The sequence below is a fragment of the Coregonus lavaretus genome, assembly GCF_964263955.1.
Source record: "Coregonus lavaretus genome assembly, contig: HAP1_SCAFFOLD_785, whole genome shotgun sequence".
In the NCBI taxonomy this organism is placed as follows: Eukaryota; Metazoa; Chordata; class Actinopteri; order Salmoniformes; family Salmonidae; genus Coregonus; species Coregonus lavaretus.
Genome location: NW_028161714.1, coordinates 139,493 through 161,199, shown reverse-complemented (window position 1 = coordinate 161,199; position 21,707 = coordinate 139,493). Strand labels below are relative to the sequence as shown.

Here is a 21,707-nt window from a genome sequence, read left to right as displayed (position 1 = left end):
TGTTGATCGTTGCTAGACAACCGTTTTTAGGTCTTGCCATAGATTTTCAAGTAGATTTAAGTCTAAACTATCTAGCTAGGCCACTCAGGAACATTCACTGTCTTCTTGGTCAACAACTCCAGCGGAGATTTCGCCTTGTGTTTTTAAGGTGTGAATACTGATTTAAATGAGATATTTCAGCATTTCATTTTCAACACGTTAGCTAAAATTTCTAAACACGTTTTCACTTTGTCATTATGGGGTGTTGTGTGTCGATGGGTTAGAAATATATATCAATTTAATCCATTTTTAATTCAAGGTCAAAGGCTATGAATACTGTACTTTCTGAATGCACTGTCTTCCCCATGAAGTGACTGAAAACATTTCACTTTTAAGAAGGCGTGTAAGTAGATGAAAGTGGGCGGCAGGTGGCTTAGTGGTTAAGAGCGTTGTGCCAGTAACCTAAAGGTTGCTGGTTCTAATCCCCGAGCCGACTTAGGTGAAAAATCTGTCGATGTGCCCTTGACTATGCAACGGTACCCCCCTGTATATATAGCCTCCCTACTGTCACTTTATTCTATTGTATATATAGCCTCCCTACTGTCACTTTATTTTTACTTCTGCTCTTTTTTTCTCAACACTTTTTTTGTTGTTGTTTTATTCTTACTTTTTTTGTTTAAAATAAATGCACTGTTGGTTAAGGGCTGTAAGTCAGCATTTCACTGTAATGTCTGCACCTGTTGTATTCGGCGCATGTGACCAATAAAATTTGATTTGATTTGATTTGATTTGAGCAAGGCACTTAACCCTAATTGCTTCTGTAAGTCGCTCTGGATAAGAGCGTCTGCTAAATGACTAAAAAGTAAATAAGATTAATGTTTTTTGTTGTTGACCATTTTCTCTTTGTAAAGATTTTTCTAAATTCCTTCATGTCAGAGACCAAAATTAAAGATTTGTTACATCTACTATTTACTGTGTGTTTCTTTAGTGAGAATCTGTCCAAATCATAACGCTTGAGTACAGGATGAATGGAAATATTGCTCTTCTGGAGTAAATGGTTTTTAACTTAAACTGTAATTCACCTAGACAATATAATGACATTAACATTTTTTAGTTAAATATACTGAACAAAAAATATAAATGCAACAATTTGAAAGATTTGACTGTGTTAGTTTAAGGAAATCAGTCAATTGAAATAAATGAATTAGGCCCTAATCATGTATGCACTCACTCACTGTAAGTCGCTCTGGATAAGAGCGTCTGCTAAATGACTAAAATGTAAAATGTAATCTATGGATTTCAAATGACTGGGCAGGGGTGCAGCCATGTCTGGGCCTTGGAGGGCACAGGCCCACCCAATGGGGAGCCAGGCCCAACTAATCAGAAAGAGTTTCCCCCCACAAAATGGCTTTACTACAGACAGAAATACTCTTCAGCACCCCCCTCAGACATTCCCACAGGTGAAGAAGCCGGATGTGGAGGTCCTGGGTTGGCGTGGTTACACGTGGTCTGCAGTTGTGAGGCCGGTTGGACGTACTGCCAAATTCTCTAAAACGACGCATGCTGACTGCTGGACATTCCTGCATGCCAATTGCATGTTCCCTCAAAACTTCAGACATCTGTGGCATTGTGTGGTGTGACAAAACTGCACATTTTAAAGTGTCCTTTTATTGTCCCCAGCACAATAATAATAATAATAATAATAATATAATATAATAATAATAATAATAATATAATATAATATAATAATAATAATAATATGCCATTTAGCAGACGCTTTTATCCAAAGCGACTTACAGTCATGTGTGCATACATTATTGTGTATGGGTGGTCCCGGGTCTCGAACCCACTACCCTGGCGTTACAAGCGCCGTGCTCTACCAGCTGAGCACAAGGTGCACCTGTGTAATGATCATGGTGTTTAATCAGCTTCTTGATATGCCACACCTGTCAGGTGGATGGATTATCTTGGCAAAGGATAAATGCTCACTAACAGGGATGTAAACAAATGTGTGCAAAAGATTTGAGAGAAATAAGCTTTTTTGTGCATATGGAAAATTTCAGGGATTTTTTTTATTTCAGCTCATGAAACATGGGACCAACACTTTACATGTTGCGTTTATATTTTTGTTCAGTGTCCATTGACACTCAGTAGGACACGCCAAAGAGTCCAAATAATCAACAGTCTCACCGAGTTGCTATCAACCTGTTTATGTTCAAGGCATTTACAAGGGCTTCTCATCATCAGTTCATCTCTGAACCACATCCATTTACACCAGGGCTTCTCATCATCAGTTCATCTCTGAACCACATCCATTTACACCAGGGCTTCTCATCATCAGTTCATCTCTGAACCACATCCATTTACACCAGGGCTTCTCATCATCAGTTCATCTCTGAACCACATCCATTTACACCAGGGCTTCTCATCATCAGTTCATCTCTGAACCACATCCATTTACACCAGGGCTTCTCATCATCAGTTCATCTCTGAACCACATCCATTTACACCAGGGCTTCTCATCATCAGTTCATCTCTGAACCACATCCATTTACACCAGGGCTTCTCATCATCAGTTCATCTCTGAACCACATCCATTTACACCAGGGCTTCTCATCATCAGTTCATCTCTGAACCACATCCATTTACACCAGGGTTCTTCAATTCCGGTCCTGGAGGGCCGAAACACTTCTGTTTTTTTTTATTTCTACCTGGTAGTTAATTGCACTCACCTGGTGTCCCAGGTCTGAATTAGCCCCTGATTAGAAGGAGAGGATGAAAAACAGAGGTGTTTCGGCCCCCCCTCCAGGACCGGAATTGAAGAACCCTGATTTACACCAACATGGTGAAACAGAACCACATTCAGAGGAGAAATGTCTCGGTATCTTTGGTTGATAAGGCTACTCTTCCTCCCGCCGTTTCTTCCCGCTCTTGGCTGTACTGTTGCGATCCTCCATCTTGCTTTTCAGTGAGGTCCGTACCCTGGTGCTGGTCTGTGTGGTCTCTGCATCCCCTGTAGGTTCTGCTACCCTGTCTCTACTACTGAATACACTGTCCTTATGTCTAGCAGTGGAGCCTCTCTCTCGGACCACACCATTCATCTGTTTCTGTCTCCACTCCTCCATACTGTCTCTGTCTCCAGTCCTGATGTCCCTGTCTCTACTACTGAATACACTGTCCTTATGTCTAGCAGTGGAGCCTCTCTCTCGGACCACACCATTCATCTGTTTCTGTCTCCACTCCTCCATACTGTCTCTGTCCCCAGCTCTGAACCCTGTGTCTCTGTCTCTGTCGCCAGCTCTGAACCCTGTGTCTCTGGTTCTGTCCCCAGCTCTGAACCCTGTGTCTCTGGTTCTGTCCCCAGCTCTGAACCCTGTGTCTCTGGTTCTGTCCCCAGCTCTGAACCCTGTGTCTCTGGTTCTGTCCCCAGCTCTGAACCCTGTGTCTCTGGTTCTGTCCCCAGCTCTGAACCCTGTGTCTCTGGTTCTGTCCCCAGCGTCTCTGGTTCTGTCCCCAGCTCTGAACCCTGTGTCTCTGGTTCTCCCACTAAACCCCCTGGCCCTATCTGAGCCCCTGTCTCTCTCCTGGTAGAATCCATCATGTTTCCTCTTGGGTACGTACTCCAACGCCTCCTCCCACCTCCCCGTCTCCTTCAGCGTCAGCAGGATACGTATCATCTGATCCAGAGTCAGGTTCTTGGCCCCCGTCTCCCATTGGAGGAAGTCATCCAGCGGCAGACGGGCCGTATTCAGCTTCAGACGCTTGGCGTTGGCCAGCGACAGCCCCGATTGGATGGAGCGGTCCACCATGGAGCCCACGATGTAGACCTTGGAGTTGTCGAAGGTACGGAGGACGTTGGGGGAGTCAGCCGTCAGGTAGACCAGGTCGTCCCGGGAGAACAGGTCCACGTGGCGCTGCTCTGTGGAGGTGATGAGGAGGCGCTCCCAGGCCTCGGCGCCGTACCGTTTCACCAGCTCCCTGCGGTAGCCCCCGTCGGGCTGCAAGTTACAGAAGTGGAGGTGGAAGGGTTCCGGGGCTCTGCGGTTCCACCCCTCCACCTCCATCAGCTGGGACACGGTGTTCTCCACCTCCCGACGCGTCATCTGCTGTTCGTAGGACATGTCAAACACCAGTGGCTGGCCGAACACCATGGCCTGGGCCGACCTCCACCCCAGCAGCTTATCCAGGGAACGACCCCAGAACTGGAGTAGGAAGGTGTTCTTCAGTTCCCCCTCCTCTCCTCTCAGACCACCGGGCCTGATCCTATCATCCTCCAGAAACCTCTCACTCCTCTCTCCCTTCCTCTTCTCCTGCTTCTCCTTGCGGCTCTTCTTGTGGCCCTCCTTGATGGCCAGGTATTTCAGGTACTTCTTCTTGGAGGACTTGGTTTGGAGCTCCGCCAGGATCCCCAGCTCCTCGTCAGTCATGCTCTCTGGCACCAGCTTCCCAGCCTGACGCCACATCACTACCAGCTCTCTGGTGGCCTCCTGCGGGGAGGAAATCTCCTCCTGCCCTGCTACACCTCCTGCTGCTACACCTCCTCCTGGTCCTGAAAAAGCAGCACCACCACCACCACCTCCCTCCTCCACACCTCCCAGTTTCTCCTCCTCCGGCGCTGGGACCTGAAGCTTCATCACAGACTTCCATATGTCCAGGTCCAGTTTCTCTTCAGTCTGCTCTGCTTTAGGCTGAGGGAGGGGTACATCTTTTCTTAGTGTGGCCCCGGTATAGAGAGGACGGCTTAGGCGTGCAGAGTGGTGGTGTGGGAGAGGGCAGGTGAGTGGTAGCAGCGGGATACGCCGCCGCAGCTCGTTGAAAAGCGGTGGGGTCAGAAACCTCATCATTTCAATGGTTTGATGATACATGCATATGGGGTCAAGATGTTGACATTCACGTCGTTATATTAAAGTCCCAGAACTGTCCATCAGGAGAGGAGGGAATACAGGTAGACGTGCAGACATGATAGGAAGCGATTGTGTTCCATAATCACACAAAAAAATCATACAAACTGCAATTAAGGTCCACTCTCAACAAGGACAGAATAGATCACATAATCGTGGTAGTATTCCATTAAATGTCTTACATTTGCGTCAGTCTGAATTCAATTTGCCATCCATGCTTATCGAAGAATATCGAAAGGTCACGTTAGAAACGTGTGCAACGCCATTATTCAGTCGTGCTGATGCAAGTGCAAAAATATTTGTTCCGGGATTAACGGTTTGAGACTAACAATTTGTCCAGAAGACATTTCACCAATCTTACAAAAATATGTTATTTTCCTACGTCAATAAATAGTAAACAACGTTTAATGCAAGAGACAATTTGAAGCTGGAAATTACCCTAAACTACCAACTGAGTTTAAACTTCACCTGCGTCCAACTCAATAGTTTATATATACACTAGGTGACCGACAGGGGGGCTGTGTTGAAGCCACCGTGCCTCCATCTTGACACTCCCCCACAGTCGTAAAAAATATTTAGGAAGTTACAGAAAGGGGGCTCCAAAAAACACTAAAAAGCCCATTGGGCGTCTATCATCAGAATGCTAACAAAAATTAGCACAAGTAATAGCGAATTTCCATGGAGGCTGCTAGCTAAATATTCTACATTGGTTTTTTTGCCACGTGTATTCTATGACAGACACCTTGATGCATACTTTTAAATTATATTATGTGAGCTAAACATGAAATGAAAAATTTTATAAGAACATTTTCGTTAAAGTATAATTTTCTTAGATTACTAATGTTATTGTCTCCACTACAACAACAAAATACTTAAATACATGTCATTTTGTCCTTGAAACATTTAAAGCTGCAATATGTAACTTTTTTTTGACTTCCTCACCAAATTCACATAGAAATGTGTGTAATAGATATGTCATTCTCATTGAAAGCAAGTCTAATAAGCAGTAGATGTGTTCTATGTGTGCAATTTCTATGCTTCCCGTAAATTTCGTTTTTGTGTCTTTTACTTTAGGTTTTGTAAACCAGCTTCAAACAGCTGAAAATAAAAAAATGTTGGTTATGGAAAATATATTTCACAGCGGTTTAGATGGTACAATCTTTAATTTAAATACTGTAGAATTACATTCATTCCAATGGAAGACTGCGTCTACTGGGGAGTGGCAATATGGCCGACCGGAGGCTTCAAGGGCTCTCAATGGCCAATACATAGAAGAATTTCGGTCCAGAAGAATGAAAAAAATAAGTACAATTGTTGTGGGAAATAATACATATAGTTCTGATAATAACCCATCATATCTGGTAGGAATACCGTTATTTATTTATTTTTTACAGGTGCGTCAAAGCTGGGACCGAGAGACTGAAAAACAGCTTCTATCTCAAGGCCATCAGACTGTTAAATAGCCATCCCTAGCCGGCTACCACCCGGTTACTCAACCCTGCACCTTAGAGGCTGCTGCCCTATATACATAGACATGGAATCACTGGCCACTTTAATAATGGAACACTAGTCACTTTAATAATGTTTACATACTGCTTTACTCATCTCATATGTATATACTGTAATCTATTCTACTGTATTTTAGTCAGTGCCACTCAGACATTGCTCGTGCTAATATTTATAGATGTCTTACTTCCATTATTTTACTTTTAGATTTGTGTGTATTGTTGTGAATTGTTAGAAACTACTGCACCGTTGGAGCTAGGAACACAAGCATTTCGCAACACCCGCAATAACATCTGCTAAATATGGATTATAATTCAAATATTTTGCTATGGAAGTGACCAACCAATGCTATGGTCAAAAGCGACTACCTTTTACCCGTTAATGATTTCTTGCACAAAAGGTTCAATTTTGACAAAACGCCTTGTGTTTTTTGCTCCTCTGATTCAGAATCTATAGAGCATTTATTTTTTTCATGCCGCCATTCTAGTAAACTATGGATTGAAATTCATGAATGGTTGTGTATAAAATCTTTTAAAAAATACCTATGTTTACCTTTGATGGTGTTAGATGGCATTATGCTTATCCTTGTAATTCCGATCATAACTATTTTATTAACATTATTAGGCTATTCTCTTGGCCAAATATTATATTCACACACGCAAATGGGATGGGATGGGGAAATTATTTATTTTGTAGTTTTATCGTATCTGAAGATTATGCCTTTGTTAAATGTTTTTCATGACGAAATGGAATGTTGGTTGTTCAGGCCAAAGGGGGGATGTTTTATGATGTTATTTGAAATGTGCCGCTTGGAGGGTGACGCCCGAGGGGAGACTGGTGATTGGCCAGAAGAGGGAGTAGCCCCTCCCTTTGCATTGTTTATAAATAGGGGTTAAACGATGAGACGGCAGAACGGCCATAACAATCTGGGAGCCGTTCTCCGGACATCGCGAGTCTGTATCTATGCTGTAAATTCGTGATTTTAATAAAAGCCTCTAACACGATGCAGTATGGCGAACTCTTTGTTGACAGCGATAATTGCCACCATTCATCATATACGACATAATGGCGCCCAACGTGGGGCTGGTTTTGCGTCTCTTCCTTGTTTCAGTCAACCGCCGGTCTAACTCTCTCTCTGAAGCATGGAAAAGGGTGAGTGTTCTTACCGCTTCGGAGGTTGTTAGATTGGATATGACTTGTGTACATTGAGGGGATGTTCCATTATGACCTGGCCTCGGTAGCGTTGTTGCTGGTCGACTGGAGTCTGCTAAAATGTTATTTCATTGGTAACTATAGACAAGGATAATTTAGAGTGATAAGTTTATATTTCATTGGTAACTATAGACAATGAGGATTTAGAGCATAAATGTATATTTCATTGGTAACTATGGGCAATGACAAATTTAGAAAAACGGTAGGAGACATTTTTATTTCATTGGTAACTGTGGACAATGATGGAGTTATTTCATTGGTAACTATGGACAATGATGGAGTTATTTCATTGGTAACTATGGACAATGATGGAGTTATTTCATTGGTAACGTTGGACAATGATGGAGTTATATTTCATTGGTAACTATAGACAATGATGGAGTTATTTCATTGGTAACGTTGGACAATGATGGGGTTATTTCATTGGTAACGTTGGACAATGATGGAGTTATATTTCATTGGTAACTATGTGCAAGGATATGGTTATGGTTATATGTTAAGGGAAGCGCAGGATGTGGGATTGTGTATTAGGCCGCAGTTAGCTAGAGGCTAAGGCTGGATTGTTTTGGTCACGTGGTGCCTCGTGGCTAATGCTTGATTGTTTCAGGCCACGTGGTACATCGTTGCTAAGGCTAAAGTGTGAATCATGCTACATTCTACATGGTGGCTGAGGTGCATGGTAATGCTACATGCTAATTGTGTTTTGTGTCAGTGTACCTTAGGCTAAGCTAAATGCTACATGCTAATTGTGTTGCGTGCTACATGCTAACGGATATCCTTAGAGGTCCACTGCGATGGATTCAAGCCTCTTAAACTTGTTTGTATGTGGTGGAACTGAAAGTTCTACGCAAATGTGAGCTCTGTTATGTGTAATTGTGTGAGTATAAGGTATAAAATAGTGACGCTGTAGCGTAATTCTATCGTTCTGTTGTGTGGTAAGCATGGGCTTGAATGGATGTGCGCATGCGCTTGATTTTACGGGGCTAAAAACTACGAAATGAGGGTGAGCTAAGCCTACAAAACAAAATGGTGGGGTACAGGTCATAGGTCCCATTTGGCGTTACCCGGCAAGGAAAATAGACAGACAGAGGAGAAATTTTAACATGATGATTCTAGTTTAAACTGCGATTGGTTAAAGATGAAACTTGTTTTGTAGCCTATTGAATTTATACATTAAATATAGGATAACGGATTATAATAGATTGAATTAAATAATTAAATAACGGATTAAAATAAAAAAAGGTTTTTGAGCGATCTATTTAATTCTGAGTTTAGTCTTAGAGTGAATAATGTAGAACGAATGAATATGGAATGGTTGGAAATACTCAGTGATGGCATGAACTACTAAAAGCTGTTCTTGTGTCTTTATCCCTTGTCATGAGAGACAGGAGAGAGGGGGAGCGAGGAGATACAGGAAGTGATCACGTCACGTGGCAGAGGATCAAGTCAAAAAGGTTTTGGTACTGATTATGGTTACAAAATCTTTCCCTAACAGGATATGTGATGTTGTGACCATTTCGCATAGGCGTGGCAAACTGATTCATTAAAAATTGCATTTTGGAGGCTATGTGCATCACTGGGGTTTAATTACAGATGTGTTGGGAATCCAGGATGGATTGAGGATTCTTCTGTAAATTTATGATAATTAAAGCTAATAGAGCAAGGGGTTAAAGGCTTTGTTTAGGGGTATTTTAGTCTGAAGATGACTAACTTGCATTTACTTGCAGTTGATGGGTTGTGGTAAGATAGCTAACACTAATTGATATTGGTGACATAGGAATAGGAATTGGGGTTAATTATTCAGGATGGTTAATGGATTTGTTTAGGTTATATATAGTCTAAAATAGGATAGTTCACAATAAAGGAATATAAAGGGCTTGATATAGGGGAAAATTGATTAAAATAGTCATTTTTTGATCAAAGTAGGGTTAGAGTAGTGTTAGGAGAGACTAATGGCAGAAGTTAGTACACCTTTCTCACATATGGATTCAGCAGAAAGACATCATCCAGCAGGGTGATTATGACATCAGAGATGAAGACGAATACGAGCAGAAACAACGATGAAGATGAATCCAGAAGACGGAAGAAAACCGAGATGTCTGGGAACTTAAGGAGATGAGGAGGATGACGATGAGAGTGATTGATGAGAGGTCATGGGTAGGTGACTCTGTGATCAGAAGGAAGTGGCAAGAGAGGAAAGAAGGATACTGGAGACTTGATCTCTGATGAAAGTTGAACGAAGAAGGAGACAAGAGAGTCGAGTTCTGATGAAGAAAGTGATGAAGATTTGGAGATTAAAGGTGTTGTATGTTCAAGAGGATTTTATCCTACAATGACTGGCAAAGAAGAAATAGGAGATATATACCGAGGCGTATCAGGCCTGGAGGAAGAGACGACCTTGGGAGAGGCAAGGGAGCTAGAGGAACAGCTCGAGACGCTGAAGATACAGAAGAGATAAGGAGAACCTGCGGAGAACATTTTTAATCCCAAGAATTGAAGGAGAAGAATAATACAGTGAGGCCAAAGGAAAGGCCACTGGTAAGAAGATGATATTTCAAGGACAGAACTTAGAAGATAACCTTTTGAAGAATACTGATAGGTCCACAACGAGAAGAACCGGACGAAGAAAACTCTATCAAATACAACTTATAACTGGTGGTGGAGAAGAAGAAAAGAAGTGTTGGTTATGAAGAATCAGAGTGAATCAAATCAACAATCACTGTTACAGCTTTAACTGAACAATATCAAAGGCAATTGTACCAGTCAAGGGGGGACCAGATGTTCCATATCGACTGTCAGTTTCTGGACAGACACAGAATTGGAGAAGAAGAAACAGAGGAAGATCAACGAGCAAGTGAAGATCACCTGTGCTTCAGGTGAACACTAAATATTCTAGAGTGCCGAGAATATCCGGAAGGGGTGCATTGCTGAGAGCCTCGATTAGAGAAGAAGAGAAAATAGCTAACAGTTGAAACCACCGGCCATTAGAAGTGATAGTGAATAGGGGAAAACTTATCTGTGTTCAGCCTAAAGAGGTTAAACATCTCACTAATTGATAACTAATTAGGATAGGGATTTGAGGTAGTACTTACTCTTAAAGTACTAATATTAGAAGATACTGTTATTGTAGTGTTGGGAAGAGAATTGAAGCGTACAATAAGATGCACACTAGACGACTGACTGTCTGGTAGACTATTTTAAGAAGTAGGGTTTTTGGGGAGTCATTTGCTTAAAAGATAAATATCATAGGAAGGATGATAATGTATTAGATTGCCTGTTAGACAATCTGTCTGGGAAAAAACTTAATAGGGGTGACTGTTATTTTGGGTTACATTCTTACACTAAGAGATTTGAGGTTAGGCTAAAAGGTGTTTAGTCGGTTTTGCCAAGTCTGTGTGTAATGAGTCAGAAGCAGGTGGGGAACTTTCCCAATCACATATTCTAAAAGTTGGTGGTAAGAGATTTTGTCAATAAGTCAGGGGAAAAGGTTTTAAATGTTATGGGAGAAAAGATTAGATTAAAATAAGTTAAGAGAACTAGGGGTGAAGGAACTCTGAGACAGTAAGCTAAGTTTTAACGTTAGTAGTAAGAGAGAGAGAGAACCGTAATGAATGACACTTTAGAATAGGGAGATCAAGGTCATTATAGGTGTACCTTTTGTTATAATCAGAAGGTTTAAAGTTTAGAGGTAGAACTGAAAGGGGGAAAAAGTGACACTAGGGGGGATGGATGGAAGTACAAGGAAAGAGTTCAAAGTCTTGGGGGAAAACTAGGAGTAAATAAGGACATTAACACTTCAGTCTATTAGAACAACAGGGAGAAGCAATTTAACTCTTTCAACATTGATAGGTATTAAAGTCATAAATAGATTGCATTTGATTATAAGGGAACCAATACAGAACCAATTTTAGGGGGAAAAATACTTATTAGGGTTTAGGATGGGGACGTTTCTCCCATATGGAGAGATAATTATGGAGAATAAGTATTGTTATGAGGACCAGGAGTAGAAGGAGGTATAGTTTGGAATAGGGTTAGGAGTGACTGTTCACTTATGTTGCGTAATATTATAGAGAAAGGTTAGGGAGAATATATGTGTACTTATCTAGTGCAAGCATTAGAATTTGTTCCGGTTAGGAATGATTGGTTAAAGGGCTATGTAATTTGTAAGGTGATGCTTATAATGGAAGATTTGAAGTCTGTAAAACTTTCCACAGTCACAGAGGGAGTTAAGGATAAGTTTATTACAGTAGTCACTCCAACAGGGAATAATCGAATAGGATGTTGGTAGTTTCCCACTAGAGGGAATTAAGGGTTTTAATTCATCAACTAAATCAACGACGTTAATGGTAACTTTGGAAGGGATTAATGATACTATGGCAATAGCAAATATAGGAGTATGATACCGACAACAACTTTTCTGAAATTAAAGGAGGCAGCAAGAGAGACTCAGGGGTTTAGGTTACTACGAATAGGGTTAAAAAAGTAGAGCAGATAGTAGTAGAGAGCAATATAGATTAATCTGAAATGGAGAAGAGAGATTCATCATGGAAGTTGCAGGATGAGGTCTTTTGATTTTGATGACAGAGGGGGGGGGGCATCTGATCAGTGCTGCTCGTTCCTCTGTTGTGGAAATTAGAGATAGATTAACTCATTCTGTAAGAATCAGTGAGGAATCTTGAGGGTTGATGTCTGTTGGGGATGCCAGCCCAAAACGTGTTAGACGGTCGCGCGGCCTCTGGCAGGTGTGGGTCAGGGTTATGCTTTGTCATGACTGTGGTATCGGCAACAGTCATTAACAGATAAAATAATGTAGTTGTCAGAACAGTAGGGTTTAAGGGTTCTTGGGTGAATGGATTACCCCATGGGAATTGTTAGATGGAAAGTAAAATCAGGTAACAGTGGAAACCTGAAATATTCAGGTGAAATATTGAGGGCTAAAAGTTGTTTTTGTTCTAATAAAACATATGAGGTAAAGGGTGTGTTTATGGGAAGATCAGATTGGGATGTTATATGATAACTTTGGATAAGTATGACCTTAAGGGTAGTAATGACAAATAATAGGTTACTTTTTAATATACCAGGGAGTAAGAAGAGCAGGACTTTGATGGTTAAAAGATTAGCTTTTGCCTATGACTATGGGGAATTGGAGATATTTGGTGGGTTTGTGATGATAAAATGTATATTCTTACATTATGAATTAACAGGATTTGGTTACATGTCAACGTTGAAGCTTCCATATGAGGTTTTACCATTAGAAGAGGGATAGCATTGAACACAGCTAACTCTAGGGGTAAAAGGGTGACATGGTGACATGTCATAGTCTTCAAGCCTATCATTGAAGAATAAGTTTAAGGGAGAAGGAGGGACTTTATTCATGGTATGGTGTAACATTTGGGAAGATAATATTGATAAATATTAGTTATACTTTGAGTCCAGATAGTTCAGATAATATCACTGGGGTTATAGATGATTATAAGGGATGTGTTTGGGGGATCTGAGAGGATGCAAGATCAATTAGGCCAGTAGGGGCAGTGATGGGTCAGATTCTAGTTTAAGCTTTGATAACACTGTGTGATGTTTGTACTGACTTTTGAGAAAGTTATGAGATTGAGATAGGTTGGAGAAGTGGTGCCTGGAGACAACACTCAGATGCCGGTGTGGACTGTTCCTGATCTGGATAAAGACGGACGAGGGGGTCTAGATGGACTACTGAATGGATAAATATCCTTTTTGATTATTTGATCATTTTATTTTTATTGTTTCAAGGAAAACATTTTTTTTTAGTATGATTTTAGTATGATTTATGAATCAAGGGGGGGATAGGTTAATGTGATTCATACATCATTTATAGGTCATTTTTATATTCTTAAATTGATGTTGATGTTTAATTTGAAAGTGGTTGTTTTGCAAAGGATACTGTTTGGTCGTTTATTTTCTTGTCATTCCAGAAGCATTTGGGAGAACATGTGGAGATTGGAATACTCAAACAAAGACAATATGAAGGGACAATATGACTGGAGGAGATGAAACAAGGAGGGTGTGGCTGATTCCATCATCAACAAGTCCATTGGAAGAGGACACTTCAGGGAGATGAAGTGTAGTGGACTACATTCCAGTGTTGGCAATGAAATATAGACATATTTGATGTGTAATACATAATTGTGTCATATTCTTAGGTATTGATTTTAGTAGAATGATGTTTGATGTTATTGAATGCAGATGAGGATCTTAGATGCTTTTGTTTATTTCGATGGGGTTTAGGGAAAGGACGTTTAAGCAGGGAGAGATTCCCTTTCAGGTCCTATGGGTTGACCAGCCTGAGAGTGGATGTTTCTGGATAGGATTTTGTTTGCAGGGGAAACATGTGTATTTAATGGCATCATAGTTTCAAATGTATTTACATGGTTAATGAGGTTATCTGGAGTACCGACGGTGGTTGCCTGGGGCAGAGGGACCGTGAGAGAATTTTACTGTCTTGATTGATATGGATGGATGGCTGCTGGACAGTTTTTCGCTCTCACACTCCATAGAGATTTATTCATAATTCATAGTAATGTGTTCATACTTCATAGAGATTTCTTCATATGTCATAGTAATGGATTCACACTTCATAAACAGGTATTTCATAGAAAGGTATTTACACTCTAGAGGAGAATGTTTTTGGGTTTAAGGTTAAGAATATTCAATGAGATAAATGGTTAATAGTCATAATCTTATTCTGTTTGTTTTCGAGACGTTTATTTCGTCTCGAAAGGGGGGAATATCGTATCTGAAGATTATGCCTTTGTTAAATGTTTTTCATGACGAAATGGAATGTTGGTTGTTCAGGCCAAAGGGGGGATGTTTTATGATGTTATTTGAAATGTGCCGCTTGGAGGGTGACGCCCGAGGGGAGACTGGTGATTGGCCAGAAGAGGGAGTAGCCCCTCCCTTTGCATTGTTTATAAATAGGGGTTAAACGATGAGACGGCAGAACGGCCATAACAATCTGGGAGCCGTTCTCCGGACATCGCGAGTCTGTATCTATGCTGTAAATTCGTGATTTTAATAAAAGCCTCTAACACGATGCAGTATGGCGAACTCTTTGTTGACAGCGATAATTGCCACCATTCATCATATACGACAGTTTCTTTAATTGAACTGTTACAATTTAATAAATCCCTCAAACTTGTGTAACTTAAAAAGTTGGACAAATTATTAGAAGTAATTTCTCTGAATGTATGTTAATTTCTCATTGCCTTGTCACATTTAAATGTATTGTATTCACATGAATGTCCCTGTATTGATGTGTAATATTGGTATTATTGTTGCAATAATAAAAACAATAAATAAAATATGTGTATGTGACCAATAAAATGTGATTTGATTTGAAAGAGAGGCATATGCCTGACTTGTGGAACCCCGTTCAAAACATCCAAAATGATGGAAAAAGCATTGGGTAAAGTTTCTGAGGAACAGAAGAAATGTCTGTTGGATATCAAACAAGTTGATGGATATAATGTATCATGCTTTGAGCTACGGAGCAGGGCACCTGTCAAGGGAGTAATTTCTGGAGTCTCGGAGGATGTTGTTGACATTTGCTTTATTGAAGGACATTCCAGGAGTGGTCGATGTCTGTAGAATGAATCGTATGGTTAATGGCAAAAAGAAGAAGAAGTTTGTCTGTTCTACTGTTTTTTTGACGGGGAGTCTCTCCCGACTCGAGTGCAACTGGGATATGTGTACTGTTAGAGCTTTTGTAAATAGGCCTTTGCAATGTTCTTTCTGTAAAATGTTTGGACATGTAAGAAGTGTCTGCAGACAGAGAAGCCGGGATGTGGGATGTGAGGGAATGACCGCTATGAAGGAGACGTTAAATGTCTATTAGAAGACAATAGACAAGGAGCAACATGTTGCAACTGTGATGGGGAGCATGAAGCGCAATCATTGGAGTGCCCGACTAGGGTGAAAGAGACCGAGGTTGCTCAAATCAGGGCAGTTGAGAGTCTCCTATGCGGAGGCTGTCAAAAGGGTGGAAAGAGTGAGTATATTTGAAGGTCCGGCGGTAGTGAAGAACGGTCTGCCTACACCACAGCCTGAGAATCAACAGCAGGACCCAGAAATCCTTCATGTGAAGTAGGTGGGATTTGTGTCATTTATAGCAATGGTGGTAAACGGAACTGCACAAGTTGAAAGTAAGTCCAGAAAGATCGATATCATTGTTAATGCAGCTGAACTATTTCTGGGATTAAAATATTTAACATCTGAAGAGCTACACGGAGTAGTGTACCAACCTCTCGGGCCCCAGAGCCTGATTAGGGTTGATTCATATTTAGTTTTTTTGTATTATTATTATTATATTTTTAGTGGTTAAAGTTTCTGTTTTCACCCCACCCAGTAGGTGGTGGCAATACACCATATTTGGATGTAGTCCGCCAATAAAACCTCGAAGAAGAAGAAGATGCGGTCGCAAAAAGATGTACGTGACTCTGATGTCACTTCCGTTTGTTTGTTGTGATCTGCTGGTGGCGGTTTCTATGGTTTCGGAGCGGGACCGTTGAAATTATTAAAACAGCGACCACCAAACATTTCGGGTTGTTTACATTTACATTTTAGTTCGCGAATAGAAGTGGGAAATGCTAAACCCCATTGAATTGATGGATATGACAAAAAAATGAATAATTTGTACGGAATTAGCCAGCTAGATAGGAAGCTACCTGTTGGACAGTGAACTTTAACCAACAGTAGCTTGCTAACTATGTTATGTACTATAGCACTGTAGCTAACAGTTAGTGCAACCACATATATAAGGACTTAGTTACCAGTATATATGGTGCAACAGTCGACGTTAGCTAGCTAACTATGTTATGTACTATAGCACTGTAGCTAACAGTTAGTGCAACCACATATATAAGGAGTTAGTTACCAGTATATATGGTGCAACAGTCGACGTTAACTAGCTAGTCCAATCATGCAACTAGCTAGTTAATGTCAGCTAGGCTAACGCCTTGATGTCCTTGAACTCTTTGAGTTCGCTAATCCTTAATCTTCGGTAATACTAAAGTTGTATGCTAGTAACGTTAGTTACCTGGCAAAAGCAGATCCCTTACTTGCTTGACAAAAACCGAGGTACCTATCTAGCTACAAGATGCCTCCGAAGAAGCAGAAAAACCCGTCGGTGAACATCTCCAGCTCGCTAGAGGAGTCGGAAGAATTCAGTCTGGAGACCACGGTGCCCACCGAAGACATCTCATCGTCGGACGAACGAGACGGGACCGGGGCCCAGAAAGTCACTCGGCAGCTCATCGAAAGGAAAGAGCTACTGCACAACATTCAGCTGTTGAAAATAGAGATGTCGCAGAAAAACCTCATCATAGATAACATGAAAGTGGACCACTTGACTAAGGTAGTTAGAGCTAGGATCTCCAATATGTTCTAGCTAGGTAACTAGCTACCAATCCTTCACATCAGCATACATGTGGGGTTGCTTCTCAGCTGGCACCCTATTCGAATAGTGCACTACTTATGACCAGAGGGCCCTAAAGTCTGGACGTCAAACGTTCAGCCTGTTATCTTTAACTTTGCATTGTTGGAAAAGGAGCCGTAAGTAAGCATTTCACTGTTAGTCTACACCTGTTGTCGACGAAGCATGTGACAAATAAAATGTGATTTGCTGCACAGACCCCATGGACACTAGTCTAGCGCAGTGGTTCCCAAACTGTGGGGCGAGAGGTTGGCAGCGGCGGTCTGTGCAGCAAATCACATAGTCAGCCACCAATTGTGCAAGTTCTCCCACTTAAAAAGATGAGAGAGGCCTGTAATTTACATCATAGGTACACGTCAACTATGACAGACAGCGATTTTTTTTTCCAGAAGATCACATTGTAGGATTTTTTATGAATTTATTTGCAAATTATGGTGGAAAATAAGTATTTGGTCACCTACAAAAAAGCAAGATTTCTGGCTCTCACAGACCTGTAACTTCTTCTTTAAGAGGCTTGTCTGTCCTCCACTCGTTACCTGTATTAATGGCACCTGTTTGAACTTGTTTATCAGTATAAAAGACACCTGTCCACAACCTCAAACAGTCACACTCCAAACTGCACTATGGCCAAGACCAAAGAGCTGTCAAAGGACACCAGAAACAAAATTGTAGACCTGCACCAGGCTGGGAAGACTGAATCTGCAATAGGTAAGCAGCTTGGTTTGAAGAAATCAACTGTGGGAGTAATTATTAGGAAATGGAAGACATACAAGACCACTGATAATCTCCCTCGATCTGGGGCTCCACGCAAGATCTCACCCCGTGGGGTCAAAATGATCACAAGAACCGTGAGCAAAAATCCCAGAACCACATGGGGGGACCTAGTGAATGACCTGCAGAGAGCTGGGACCAAAGTAACAAAGCCTACCATCAGTAACACACTACGCCGCCAGGGACTCAAATCCTGCAGTGCCAGACGTGTCCCCCTGCTTAAGCCAGTACATGTCCAGGCCCGTCTGAAGTTTGCTAGAGTGCATTTGGATGATCCAGAAGAGGATTGGGAGAATGTCATATGGTCAGATGAAACCAAAATAGAACGTTTTGGTAAAAACTCAACTCGTCGTGTTTGGAGGACAAAGAATGCTGAGTTGCATCCAAAGAACACCATACCTACTGTGAAGCATGGGGGTGGAAACATCATGCTTTGGGGCTGTTTTTCTGCAAAGGGACCAGGACGACTGATCCGTGTAAAGGAAAGAATGAATGGGGCCATGTATCGTGAGATTTTGAGTGAAAACCTCCTTCCATCAGCAAGGGCATTGAAGATGAAACGTGGCTGGGTCTTTCAGCATGACAATGATCCCAAACACACCGCCCGGGCAACGAAGGAGTGGCTTCGTAAGAAGCATTTCAAGGTCCTGGAGTGGCCTAGCCAGTCTCCAGATCTCAACCCCATAGAAAATCTTTGGAGGGAGTTGAAAGTCCGTGTTGCCCAGCGACAGCCCCAAAACATCACTGCTCTAGAGGAGATCTGCATGGAGGAATGGGCCAAAATACCAGCAACAGTGTGTGAAAAACTTGTGAAGACTTACAGAAAACGTTTGACCTGTGTCATTGCCAACAAAGGGTATATAACAAAGTATTGAGAAACGTTTGTTATTGACCAAATACTTATTTTCCACCATCATTTGCAAATAAATTCATAAAAAATCCTACAATGTGATTTTCTGGAATTTTTTTCTCTCATTTTGTCTGTCATAGTTGACGTGTACCTATGATGAAAATTACAGGCCTCTCTCATCTTTTTAAGTGGGAGAACTTGCACAATTGGTGGCTGACTAAATACTTTTTTTCCCCACTGTATATACGGCCTAAATAAATAAAGAAGATATATATATATATACGCACACCTTAAAAAAAAAAAAAAATGTAGGCGGTAGATCAGCTTCAAGATTGCGGGTAGATTGTAGCTTCCATCAATGTAATTGTCTGCATTTCCAATCCCCCATATATATATATATATATATATATATATATATATATATATATATATATATACACAGTACAAGTCAAAAGTTTGGACACACCTACTCATTCAAGGTTTTTTCTTTATTTTTACTATTTTCTACATTGTAGAATAATAGTGAAGACATCAAAACTATGAAATAACACATATGGAATCATGTAGTAACCAAAAAAGCCACAGTTTGCCTTGATGACAGCTTTGCACACTCTTATAATATGTTTTTAGTCCCATCCTTCAGCTCCCCTCAACCCCTCCCATCTATCGCTGAACACCATCCGCTTTTCATTTCTATTTGGCATATATTTTTAACTGTGCTGTTTCACAAAAGTTCTGAACCTATATACATTTTCCAGACCCAGTATAATTTGCATTACCGTATTTTCCGCACTAAAAGGCGCACCTTCAATGAATGGCCTATTTTAGAACTGTTTTCATATATAGGGCGCACCGGATTATAAGGCGCATAGAATAGAAGAGACTGCAGTCAAACGTTTGACTGGGGTTGCGTTATGCATCCACTAGATGGAGCTGTGCTAAAGGGAATGTCAACAAAACAGTCAGATAAAGTCTAACTTTATTAAGCGTTCTGACAACTCTGTTCACTCCCATGGTAACGTTGTTCAAACGTTAATGTGCATATTAACAATATCTCCCAGCCTTGCTCATTCTTCTCCCCAAACGTGGAGGGGAATTTTTTCCCTGCTTCAGTAAACACGTAGTAAAAGAAACAGTCTGATACCACTAAATCAAACGTTAGTGCATAACTCAACATTGTTCAGTTGACGTATAACACGTAAAGCTCACTTTTTCAGTTCATTCCCCGTCCACGAATCCCTCGAATTCTTCATTCTTCTTCTTCAGTGTCCGAATTGAACAGTTGGGTGACTACGGCATCCAACCTTCCCGGCTCCCTCTCGTCATTATCCGAGTCAGTGTCGCTGCTGTTGCCTGGCAGTTCAGAGATTATTCCTGCCTTCGTGAAAAGCCTGGACCACAGTTGAGACCGATATATCAGCCCAGGCATCCACGATCCATTGGCAGATAGTGGCGTATGTCGCCCGGCGCTGTCTCCCCGTCTTGGTGAACGTGCGTTCGCCTTCTGTCATCCACTGCTCCCACGCAGCTCGCAGTCTAGCTTTGAACGCCCTGTTGACACCAATATCTAGCGGCTGGAGTTCTTTAGTGAATCCACCCGGAAATGACGGCAAGCTCCGAATGAGTTTGCTTCACTTTGTTTTTTTGACAGCATCGGTGATATGGGCGCGCATGTAGTCGTAGATCAATAGGGACGGAGCTGTGTGGGAAAAAGCCACCCGGTCTCTTGACGTAAATTTCTCTCAGCCACTCACTCATCTTTTCCTCATCCATCCATCCCTTCGGGCTAGCTTTGATGGCGACGCCGGCTGGAAAGTTTTCTTTTGGCAAGGTCTTCCTCTTGAAAATAACCATGGGTGGAAGTTTCTGGCCATTAGCCTGGCAGGCGAGAACTACAGTGAAGGATGACTTCTCATTCCCCTGTGGTGCGTACAGACACCGTACTGGTCCCCGTTTTCTCCACAGTGCGGTTCACGGGAATATCAAAGTCGTACTGAAACATTTCATTATTATTAAATTGTTTTTTATTGTTTTTTCATAATGAAGCATTTTGACAGAGCGCCTTGAGCGCCGTGTACAACCAGTATGAATTAACCAATTGATCCATATATAAAGCGCTCCGGATTATAAGGCGCACTGTCGTTTATTGAGAAAATTAAAGGCTTTTAAGTGCGCCTTATAGTGCGGAAAATACGGGTAGTTATCTTACCAAAATGGGTTTTCCCTGCCTAGCTAAAGTAGTGCCCTATATAGGAAAGATAAAAGGGGTCCATTCGGGACACACCTGTGTGTCACTCTAATGGTTTTCATGGACTGTGCTCTCTTCTCCTTCCCAGACGGAGGAGCTGGAGGAAAGGCTGAATGATGCCCTGCACCAGAAACAGATCCTGGTCCTGAGACTGGACAGCCAGCTGCAACTCACCCAGGATGAGAGCAGGTACAAACAGAGCTGAGGCCATGACTTGCCTTAGCCTTAGCCATAATAATATGGACAGCCAGCTGCAACTCACCCAGGATGAGAGCAGGTACAAACAGAGCTGAGGCCATGACTTACCTTAGCCTTATCCATAATAATATGGACAGCCAGCTGCAACTCACCCAGGATGAGAGCAGGTACAAACAGAGCTGAGGCCATGACTTACCTTAGCCTTAGCCATAATAATATGGACAGCCAGCTGCAACTCACCCAGGATGAGAGCAGGTACAAACAGAGCTGAGGCCATGACTTACCTTAGCCTTAGCCATAATAATATGGACAGCCAGCTGCAACTCACCCAGGATGAGAGCAGGTACAAACAGAGCTGAGGCCATGACTTACCTTAGCCTTAGCCATAATAATATGGACAGCCAGCTGCAACTCACCCAGGATGAGAGCAGGTACAAACAGAGCTGAGGCCATGACTTACCTTAGCCTTAGCCATAATAATATGGACAGCCAGCTGCAACTCACCCAGGATGAGAGCAGGTACAAACAGAGCTGAGGCCATGACTTACCTTAGCCTTAGCCATAATAATATGGACAGCC

At 41.7% G+C, this 21,707-nt stretch overlaps 2 protein-coding genes across 2 annotated transcripts in view; one reads left to right on the top strand and one right to left on the bottom strand.

Moving 5' to 3' along the window:
- Nucleotides 1-2,031: 2,031 nt before the first annotated feature.
- Nucleotides 2,032-5,129, bottom strand: LOC311120195 (tRNA methyltransferase 10 homolog C-like). Its single transcript, XM_084194811.1, has one exon. It carries the CDS (start codon nt 4,842-4,844, stop codon nt 2,880-2,882), a length of 1,965 nt encoding a protein of 654 aa, XP_084050937.1. The 5' UTR covers nt 4,845-5,129; the 3' UTR covers nt 2,032-2,879.
- A 10,987-nt stretch (nt 5,130-16,116) lies between these two features.
- Nucleotides 16,117-21,707, top strand: part of LOC311120198 (progesterone-induced-blocking factor 1-like) — a 130,753-nt gene continuing 125,162 nt past the window's right edge. The window contains exons 1-2 of the mRNA XM_084194815.1: nt 16,117-16,983; nt 21,019-21,119. Of these exons, the coding sequence (XP_084050941.1) occupies nt 16,726-16,983; nt 21,019-21,119 (359 nt within the window). The 5' untranslated portion in view covers nt 16,117-16,725. The remainder of the gene's footprint in view (nt 16,984-21,018; nt 21,120-21,707) is intronic.

What these genes read in the sequence shown, in the direction of transcription:
- LOC311120195 (XM_084194811.1), bottom strand. Translation starts at nt 4,844, where the DNA reads ATGTATCATCAAACCATTGAAATGATGAGGTTTCTGACCCCACCGCTT.